The sequence below is a fragment of the Macrosteles quadrilineatus genome, unplaced genomic scaffold (genome assembly GCF_028750875.1).
Source record: "Macrosteles quadrilineatus isolate MER2022 unplaced genomic scaffold, UCM_ALF_1.0 Scaffold_2__2_contigs__length_208266976, whole genome shotgun sequence".
In the NCBI taxonomy this organism is placed as follows: domain Eukaryota; kingdom Metazoa; phylum Arthropoda; class Insecta; order Hemiptera; family Cicadellidae; genus Macrosteles; species Macrosteles quadrilineatus.
This window is the reverse complement of record NW_026542595.1, coordinates 111,099,411-111,110,628: the sequence shown is the minus strand read 5'-3', so window position 1 is coordinate 111,110,628 and position 11,218 is coordinate 111,099,411. Positions and strand designations below refer to the sequence as shown.

Below are 11,218 nucleotides of genomic sequence, written 5' to 3'. Positions count from 1 at the left end.
ATAAGGAGGACAACCGGTAACCGGATCAACCCTGGTGGAGATGTTGGACTAGCCTCAACGCCTCTATTGTTATATATATTCTTTGTTGGAAAAATTCTATTGTTGTATTTGCTCTTTGTTTTATTTATTATTGTTATATATTATTGTGCACTATTTATTCTACTATTGTAGCTACCATTATTTAACTATTTATTTATTTATTATATTTGCCTGTTTTTGTGCATGGTGTGATTTAAGCTAAGTCAACCCAGTTTACTAACTGGGACTGTTAACTGATTGTTTCCAGATGATTATTATATGACTTGTCTGATTGCATGTAACTGCATGTTTAAAAGACTAAATAACATTCTCATTCTCATATCAATAGTCTTTGTTAACTTATTTATTGTATTCTATTGAGTATTGTATTGTTCAGCTTGTTTTTTTTTCATCTATGTATTTTGTATTCTATTGAGTATTGAATTATTGACTATTGTTCAGTTTGTTTTTTCATCTATGAATTGGCTTAGCCGTTGGCATGTATAAATAAATAAATAAACACATCATGATGCCTACACACAGACCTACCAGAAAACGAGTTTATAGAAATTGCTATACATTTGCGGATGGTACAGTACTGCAATTTGTCTGTTCATCATAAACCAGTTCAACGTTCTCAAATTTTACAGCAAAACCAGAATATTATATAACTGATTAAATTAAATCTGTTCACCTTTCTTTTACTCTAAATCAAAATGTTGGACCACCTGTCACAATAAACAATAAGGAACTTCCTGAAGTAACTGAGGTTAAATACTTAAATTTCATTTAGGTGTCCATTTAGATTCAAATAAAACATGGAACTCTCATATTGGAGAAAACTTCAACAATTAAATTAAAATCTTACCAGTAAAATTGGCCTATTGGACGCAAATCTATTTCCAGTCTGTAAAATAAATTATTATTGTATAAAACAATATTGAAACCAATATGGACTCTGAAGTGCAACTTTGGGGATTGGCGAGTACTTAATTCAATTATAGAAATAATCCCCAATGATAACAATCGAAAATACTAATGAGGAAGACGACCAACGCTCCTTGGTGTGGGGGTAGGGGGGAGCCTCCCCCCCAGAATCTGGGAAATAGAAATGTTGGGAATTTCCTTGCCATGAGTTGGGACAGTTGGGAAGTCAGAGATACAAGAAAACAATATTTTTAAGCTAAATAAATTTTAAATATTTGTGAAAATCCATCAAAGATAAACATTTCTTTGACTTTGACAAATTAACTTGATTTTTCTTCAATTTCGTTTAACGTTGATTAAACTAGACTAAACACGCCTTATTTTAGGAAATAAATAATCAATTAGCGGTATAATTTGTTGGAATTTTGTTTATGAGAAATTTTGTTCCTTTGGACTATGTTGGCTACCTTGATCCTGTCCTGGTGTTGATGATTCTGAACGATTCGACTGCGTTCGAGTTTATTAGAGTTCTGTTCTTCTTAAATTTGATGTTTGAGTTTGACTTCTAAGTTTGATTTTTGACTAAGTTCTAGTTTGACGAAGGTTAACATTTTCATTGTATGTATATTATTTTTTTTTTTTAATTTTTACTGTATGTTTATTATCAACCAAGTTGAAAGTTTTTATTTCATACGAGTCTTATTTTAGGTTTATTCTTTTCTAGACTACAATAATTATTCACAACACTGATATTAATATTTCATCATTACAAACTTGTTTATGCCTAGTCGTAAGTTTTATGAAAGTTAAAATGTTGATCTTAATATCAATTTCTAAAAGTATTTTAATTTCATTAATTTGAGACCGTTCTTATTGAAGTTGTTTTAAGTCATACCATTTTATTATGAATTGGTAGAAGTGTCAGACGTTTTTTGAATTGAGCAATTTTGTATGTAAAACTAGCTATGTTTTGTTAATGCAAGTTTATAAATACTGAATTGAGTGTGCCTGCAGTGTAGTATAGTAATTTGTAGGTTTTTTAAATAGTACAGAAATTGATTTCTTCAAATAATACCCCCCCCGCAGCAAATCTGCCAATAAAGCGAATTTCCATTTATCTTAATTAATTTTTAATTAAATCTATTAAAAAAAAACATTATGTTTAATGAGTAACTATAGGTTCGCCTAGTAGTAACAAGGAAACTAATAAAGTATATTTTTAGTAAAATATTAATATGAAATAAATAAATTTGCCAAGTTTTATCAAAATATATATCCATAACAAGCAAACTACAATATTTTTCAATATTCTCCATAACAATAACATGGGGATTTTAAATTGACAATTTTTAGAACTTTCTCCTATACCAATAACAGTACAAAAACACTTTGATACACTAAATTATTTTTTTAGCTCCTAAAAAGGCCTAGAGAAATTGGGAAATTTTGTGTTTTGAGGGTATGGATGAGAAAAAAAACTTACCCCATAAAACCTCCTAAAATCCTGTTCCCATGGCCCGATCATGATTGTTCCCGGACTTATTCATACGTAATGAGATTATTTGTATGAGTACCCTTGGAGATTATAAGCAGTGATGAAACTAATCCAGTTAAATCAAGTGTGGGATATTTATCTTTAAATGGGATTTTTAATCTATGCGCTAGACTAACACCATTAACTGGTCTATAGTATGTGTCTCTGTGCTAACACCAAATTGGGCTGTGAGTTCTTCCTTCCGGAAACGGGAAGAAATGAGTTTTTTTGTTGGTGTTATGGTGTTTCGGTTGTTGTGGAATTGGCACACGGGAGGGACTAAGGCTAAAGGTGTAGTGACGTCATATCTCTAGTGGCTAATGTCTACTCTTGAGGCAACACGATTACCGTAACCATAGATTAAACATACTTGTGTTGGTTAGTCTATGCCGTAACGAAACGATGTGTTTTCAACGGAGTTCGTGACATAGTTAGTAGCGTTTCGATTTGATGTTCAGGAGGTCCCGGGTCCGAATCCCGCTGGTAGCACTAACTTTTTGTCAACAAATTTTTCATATCAGCAAGTTTGGTTGGTTAGGTTAGGTTATGACAGTTTAATTTTATAATACTAAATTTTAAAATTAATTTTATATTTAATTAAAAATTATAAGTAATCATTAATTAGATTTTTATCTTATAGAGTTTTTATATTATCAGCAAGTCTGGTTGGTTAGGTTATGTTATGACAGTTTTATTTTAAAAATTAAAAATTAATTTTATAATTTTAAAACAATATTTTATAATTAAAAAGTTAATTTTATAACTATTTTTTCAACTTAGCGGTTCTAGCGGCGAACGCTGACACTACAAGATATGTTAGCCTTAGTCATAGACTCATAGTCACGTGGGGTGTCATAGCTTATAATGTCATAGCTTATAATCGTGAATTTGTTCCATAGCTTATAATGTTGAAAATGTGGCATAGCTTATAATCGGTTATAAGCTATGCCACACTTTCACGAAAAATTATAAGCTATGCCACAATTTCTCTAAAACGTTATAAGGTATGACACATTTTCAGTTTCACAACTTATAATGGTCAAATAGTGGCGCAGCTTATAATTCCGATTCTGTTCTATAGCTTATAATCCTGATTTTGAGTCATACCTTATAATCCTGATTTTGGGGCATAGCTTATAATTGAAGAGAATGTTGCATTGTGGGAATGGCATCAGCTGCTCGCTTCAGTCAGGTCTACCATATATACGATATTTTATGGTAGGATACGATAATTATTGTAATTGACCGTACTGACAACTAACTGCGATATCGTAATTTATAACCTAAACATTTATTTATTTAAATGTTTTAAACGATTTTTATACGAGAAATGGCAACAATTACATGCTATATGACAATGAAAATGCAAGAAATATTTATAGTGAGAAGTTAAAAGATATGAAAATGAAGTGAAGGATAACGGCATTGAAAATTAATGAATCTTGTCAATAGTCCGGCTGGTGTTGACAGAAGATAAAGAAGAGGAACAATAATTATTAATAAATTGTAAACATCAAAAAATTCCAAAACTATTGAGGTGTTGAAATCCAGTAAGTTGTGTTTTAATCCAATCCTGTTCCTAGGCCTTGTTATTTAAAGTAACAAAATGCCGTAGGCTATTATTTGCTTGAGTGTTATTAGGTTAAGTTAGTAGGTACAGTTGCCTAGCCTACTTAAGCTTAAGGTAGCTGTGACTCAAGTTACAGATTTCCTGTGACAGGCCTAAACAATTAACTTAATAAAAATATCAGTGAATGTATTCAACGGCTGCACTTTATTTTACGTCCTACACTCATTCGAATGAAAATATCGATTATTAGATTGTTTCATTCGATATATCGTTTGGTTAGTTAGGTTAGGTTAACCTTACCTAACTAACCAAATGATATAACTTATCTAATAATCGATATATCGATCGATATTTTCATTCGAATGAGTGTAGGACGTAAAGTAAAGGGCAGCCCTTAAGTTTACGTCCTACACATTTGAATGAGTATTAAGTATTCGAGTAGGCCTATATTCGATATAAGTAGGCTATCAAGTTTGTATCATTTGTGTAACCTTAGAAATGGTAAGCGTGATAATACTGAGCCAAGAGATTTAACTTGGGTAAGCCTACAGTTTCTTAACTGGGCTACGCTAACTTAAGTTAATATATTTTATTGAACTACAGTATTGAATTAAAAATATTGATTAATAATAGATATTTTAAAATATACCCATCTAAGTTTATTATAAAATTAAATTATCATAACCTAACTTAACCAACCAAACTTGCTGATGGTGAAAAAATCGCATGTAGGTTTACTAATCGAATCGATAGTTTCAATAAAATTAGCGTAGCCCAGTTAAGAAACTGTACCCTTTAACTTATTCTACCATCAATACTGTTAATACTATTCAATGAAATGGCGACGATACATATTAGGTATTTTAAGCCAAGTATGAATGGAAATTTAGTAGTCTATAAAATAACTTACAGGTAACGTCACAAAACTTAAGTTAGGTTAATTTCACACAGTAAACAAGGCAGCAAACCATGCAGTTAACTTATGGCAAAAAAACATGTAGGCTACCTAAGAAAATGAAATTGTGACACATACCTGAGTACATGAATAAAATTACAAATTAGGCAAGTAGGCCTATGGGTCAACTTTTTTCATATTAGCCCACCATACTTACAATTTATTGTAATTGGCAAAGGCAAATATCCTTGTATTATGTTTCTTTCATAACCTAAAATCAAATGAAAATTCGGTTTGAAGGTGTAAGGCGGGATAAATCTGAATGAGTTCGCGAACTAGCATGATCGGGCCATGGGACCGGGTTTTAATGAGTTCTATGCAGAGAAGGGGCCTAGGCCAAAAAATGGGGTTTTCTCATTTTTTACCCATAAAACACAAAATTTATCAATTATTCTCTAGACCTTTCTAAAGAAATTAAAAAAAAATAATATGTCATCTATGTATCGTGTTGTGTATAGTGGAGTCGTGGATTAGTTGTCCGCTTAACTGTGTGTGTGTGTAAGTGTTCGCATAAAAAACTCAAGCTAACCGTTGCACCTATAGTGTTAAAAAATTGCACGAATCTTAATTATGACACCAATAGAAAGACACCATAAAATTTAGACGATTCCGTTCAGTAGTAATTATAAAACCCTCAAAATACATTTTTAAATTTGTCCCATAAGAATAACATTAGAAGCTACCTTCTTCTACTTTTTATTTGTTTATGTTTTGCGACCAACAAAAAGCTTAATTTATATTTTAAACTATATATATATATAGGCTATATTTATTTTTATAAATCAAACTTGAAAGCTTTATTTTATACTAAGCTATTAATGTTTTAATAAAAAACACACTTTATTAGTTCCACCTGGGTAATGACACTTGGGTCCGAGAGAACCAGTGGCCTTCGAGTTTTTAAGTTTTTATCTACCAATCCAAATATTTGTACAAAGAAAATATGCCCTACCTTGAGCTATAGTTCTATATTCTGTTTTTACTTTTAACAAGAAGTAGGCCTGAATGATGTACACTGCCTATTTTTGTTCCAGGTAAATTTTCTTGTAAAGCTTGGAGCATTGCAAATGTTTGGTGTTAATGTATGAGAGTACTTCACATGTAAACAATATTGATGAAGTTGTCTGCTTATTTGGGGCCAAATAAGGAGGAGAGAAATTTTCTTGGAAAAGAATCGAAAGCAATAAAGATAAGTAAGTTTGGCTAAGTTATCAATATGATTAAAAAGCATTTTCAGTCCTTGTTTAACATTAACACGTGTCGCTAGCACTTCAATGTGGCGCGCGCCGACAAAAGTCAGCACCAGACCAACAGAAATATATTGAGTCAGTGTGAGCTTAGCCTCAGACGGAGACGTTATAATCGTTGCCAGCCTGCCAGCTTAGAATGCGAGCTTTACTTTGGTGTAGGTTGGTACTAAAATTTCCCGTAAAATCCTGTCTGGCAATGCTTTTGTCCCGGTTTCGGGGATTTTTTCTCTTCAACCCACATTACAAAGACACTGGATACGGATCCGTGCAGTGCTGCTACCTTTGGGTGTTTCAGTGAACTACATCCACTCTCGGGGTAACGCAGCACAGTCACCACTGCTCTTTTGTGATTCGTCAGACTGAAATATTTGAATGCCAATTGCGTTCGCTGATTCGGTTGCGTGCCGGGGCTTCGCCCGCCACTGGGGAGCGCCTGTACGTTGTTTTCAGCAGTCATCGTGTTAACTTATGATGTGCTGTGGCGGTTAAGTTTTTATATTTGGAAAAAAATACACTTTAATCAACTTACAGTGCTCACTGTTCAAGTTTCAGAGTTACCTATGGTGACAGAATAATACAAGGCATGTTATTTAAGTAAGTACTGTTTTTAAATTTCTCCGTTTCAGTGCTGCGATTGGCATTTTGGACATTTGTGCTGTGTATGTGGATGTATTGGCAAGCCTGCGCTGGAAATTCGGCACAAATCGGCTGTGTTTACATCCGGTTTAGAGCATTCAAAACGGTGCCGCCAATTGAGACTGCCGTCGCCTGTGAAGTTTGCGCTGTACCGGTAATTAGATTTTTAAGTGCTAAAGGTGTGAAAGCCATTTAAATTCATTGACAGATTAGTGAAGTGTATGAGGAGAAAATTATGAGTGGCGGAATGGTACCTACGCAGGTGGGTAAGGGCATTTAAAGATGGCCGCACCAACGTTCATGAATAGCAACGCACAGGGTGGCCATCTATCAAATTGTCATGGTGATTTCCAGGATGTGAATCCGTTATCTTCGGAACCGGAGACTTACGCTGTACAACTACACCAGTCTAAATATGTGGAAAGATCAAGTTATTTGTTTATAGTTTATTGCCCCCACACAACTGGTAACAATAAAATAGTTTCACATCTTTTTGTGGTAAAAAAATGTTAACACCAGCACAGAATTAAATTAGTTATTTTTCCCCAACACCCATTAAACCTTAGATACATCGATTGCTCATATGTAGGAGCTTGAACAAAAACGATCATACTAGTTTGATGAGACACCGTGCTTGTCAGATCATGTGAAATGAGAAAGGCTACTATCTTACTAATGTTATAAATGTGAAAGTTTGTGTGTTTGTTTGTTCGTTTGTGTGTTTGAAGTTCAATCACGTGTTAATTACTGGATGGATTGGGCTCAAATTTGGCATGATGATAGCTCACATTCACGATTAACATAGGTATAGGCATATTTTTATCTCAAAAATCCTTTTGGGCTCCGCCTTAGTGGCTCTAGAGTTTCCCATGTTAACCTTATGAGTACTCATATTTAAATGGAATTAAAGAATTTAGTCAGCTGTTTCAACTAAAAAGGTTGGTTCTATGATATGCAAAGGCGTTAAAAGTTATAAGATTTACCAACAGGATGCAGCACTATTATTTTTTTTTCATTTATGAAAACAGCTAATTTGAACTAAGCAGCAACAAAAAACTGTGATACACAATGATAACTGTCTGTTTACAGTTATGTTTATGTTTTTAATTTCACGAATAATTTGTGATATTTTGTGAATCTTTAATAATTATTTTTTTTCTTTTGTTTGGGTGAAGTGGTAGAACATTATGGCTATGGTAGATGAGTAATACTATAGTCATAGACAATAGAGTAAATATAGACTGCCGCTAGAGCTTTTTGCCATTCGATATCAGTTATCGGTATTCGATTCAGTGTCGTCGTCGACTACTCGCCAGCTGTTACCAGCACTACCACTCTTGCAAACCAAATGATTACTAATCGCTATTGTCGTCTTCTGCAATCGCGTCAAAATCATGAACATCTACCGCGGCTGTGTAGACATCATCATTGAATGCCGTGGTCACGAAACGTCATCATCGTCCTCGATTGCGTTAAAATTGTGAACATCTTCAGCGGCCGTATATACAATCGTCTTGCGCGATCGCAGAAAAGACGTGATCATTTTTCCCGTGGTCCGTGGTCACGAAAACGTCGTCTAGCACAGTCGCGGTTTAAGAACATCTCCCGCGGTCGTGTAGACACATCATCGTCTTGCGCCATCACGGAAACGTGATCGTTGTCTAGCGCGATTGAGTAGCGGTAAATCATGAAATATACCGACTTTGATATCAAAATAAAGACTAAATCCCAACTTTTCCAGACCATTTTGAAATTAAATACTAATACCTGACTTTCCCGTTTTCCCCGACTACTAGACATCCTGGTTAAATTTAATTTTGACCTTGCAAATATAAAACAAAACCTTCCAATAAACCACTTCCTAAAATTATGGATTAATAAAGAAAAACTTTGAATCATTGTAATGAAACTACAAAAGTATAACAAATATATGTTTAAAAAAAATACAATAAAAGATGGCATTTAAATTAATTTATTGCTTAATATTAAATAAGTCAATAAACTCCAATTCTGGGGGATTCCTCCAAAGTTGGCAACACTACTCCCAACTACCAAGTTGTTATGGAAACGGTCGCTAGCGCTTGATGCTGCAGCGGTGTGCGCCGTAACTACACATTACCCCTGGCGGTCGGCGCCGGAATATACGCTAACCGCAGCACAGCTGGCCACTCTACTCCTGCCAAGTATGGTCAGACCAACTAAAATATGATTTTATATGATGAAGCCGTACTTGGGCTACCGCTGTATGGTTTCATCATGACATGTATTTCAATCATTCACTGGGTTATAATTTGTATGTATTTGATAATTCTTAATTGATAAAAGACTATGAAAACCGTTTAGTGCTCTTTGGTGTTCTATAGTGCTATGGTGGACACAAGAGCGTAATCTGATTTGGTTCTACAGTACTTTACTTTACTTTAATTTTAATAGTAGCCTGCTGTTAGCAGGTTTGTGCTGTGCTGGGCAAGTGTGTGCAATATCCATGGAAAAATTATGTTGAATCCTCTCACCTTGTGCAAGGATCCTTTAAGTCAATCTCAATTTCTCTTGCAGCAAAGTCCAGGACGTAAATTAACCACCAAGCTAACAAGACACCCCTTTCTCTATTTAGTTCTGATAACAATTTTGAGTTATTGTTTATTTGTTTCAGGATATCATGACAGAAGAATGCAGAAGGGTTGCTCAGCTATTAACTTCGCCTTATAATCTTTATTTATTTCAATTGTGTTGTAAGAAGTATTTTTTAAACAGTAAAACTTTCTCCAATTTATAGACTACCTATTATGATTCATTGTTGTGTTTTATTAAGGTCCCTACCCTTATCTAAGAAATATTTTATAAACCAAAATGTTTAATGCTGCTCGCCTATTATTCTTGATGAAATATTAAAATACACTCCATTATTGAGCCTATTCATATTGATTTTCACCTTTTAAAAAAGTAAGTAACACAACCAAGACCACCAGTCCTTAAATAAAAGTACTTCATAATTATCCCAGTAAGACATAGGCTAATGGATTTCCAAATTCCTCCCTAGGAGTTTATCTGCATCCGGACAACCAAATTTTAAGATTATTATATTTAAAGAATAGGCTTGCTAATACAAATATTATGTTCATTTATAACTTATTTCTCATTATCTATACATAAAATTGATTAAAATATGTGAATGCGACTATTATTACTGGGGGGGAGGGGGCGCCACAACCATGTTTGCTCCGGGCGCTGCCAACCCTAGGGATACCCCTGATATTTACCTTAGGCCCCATTTATGCTCAAGTTTGGGTTGCAACTAAGGCTTGGTGTGTCGCCCAAAACAAGCGACAAGCAAAATTTAAATTTCATTCTTTTGTACCGAATGTGATGCAATAGTGATGGTCTAAACCAGAAATTTCGAATCTCAAAACCGAAACCGAAACTTTAAAAAAATCAAATCCCGAATCTCAAAACCTAAACGCGAAACTTTTTTACTTAGCTGGTTACAAAGGTCAAGGTTACAAAAAATACACATAATCATAAAATGTTAAGTATGCAATCAAAACTGAAAGAGATCAATTCCTGACCATGACAAAACATAAATATGTGAATGTGACTGATAATCTTAAATCCCAAAAATAATTTTTTATAAACAACTAACAAAACAAATAATTAAACTTCTAACACCAACATAAACATGAATATTAAATTAATTAGAACATTTAGTGGTCAATATTTGTTTTTGCATTTAGTAAATATTGATGTGAAACTGAATTGTACCAGTTATAGTATTTAAGATACCTTTTGAAGTTCAGAATAAAATTTACTTAAAAATAAATTTAAGGCTAAAAAACAATAACAATGGCACAAAAAAATGTCAGTAGTTTCAAAAATAAAACTGCCAAAATCTTCAATTTCGAAACTTTTGAATCTTGAAACTTTGTGATCGAATCTCGAAACCGAAACTTTTCCGAAGTTTTCAGCTGATTAGACATAGGCGACTTACCCAACGGCCCTACGACGTGGTGGGGAAAGCTTCTAGCCAAGGGTCTGTCTCAGTGACCAGTGTGTCTCCAACCATCCTATGCGTGGGGTGAGTTGTTAAGTGGAGTCGTGCAAATCAATTTGTAGTTTGCTGTGTTAGTTGGCAAAAATTTAATTTTCAACAAACCCTAAAGCCTATATCCCGCAGGGATATAATTGCCACGCGTTTGGAATTAAATTAAGTTAGGAAAAACTCGTTTCATCCTCACCAACTTATACATACCGCTCCCAAAATTTCACGTCTTAGTTCAACCAAAATTCAATTTGTCCGCATTTTGGAAAAAAACTCATCCGTATTATCTCTG

General features: G+C 33.9%; 1 protein-coding gene across 4 annotated transcripts; it reads left to right on the top strand.

The window, feature by feature from the left end:
- The first annotated feature begins 3,746 nt into the window (after nt 1-3,746).
- LOC128988057 (uncharacterized) lies at nt 3,747-9,684 on the top strand. Of its 4 annotated transcripts, none has more exons than XR_008490327.1 (4): nt 3,747-4,029; nt 6,039-6,197; nt 6,881-7,044; nt 9,544-9,684. XR_008490327.1 is itself a non-coding variant. In XM_054409242.1 (3 exons), the coding sequence occupies exons 1-3, from the start codon at nt 6,119-6,121 to the stop codon at nt 9,664-9,666; spliced, it is 366 nt and encodes a 121-aa protein (XP_054265217.1). In that variant the 5' UTR covers nt 5,832-6,118; the 3' UTR covers nt 9,667-9,684. The 4 variants fall into 4 exon arrangements, 1 of the variants encoding a protein (XP_054265217.1); XR_008490329.1 differs by lacking the exon at nt 3,747-4,029 and adding an exon at nt 4,470-4,550; XR_008490328.1 differs by lacking the exon at nt 6,881-7,044.
- The last annotated feature ends 1,534 nt before the right edge of the window (nt 9,685-11,218 follow it).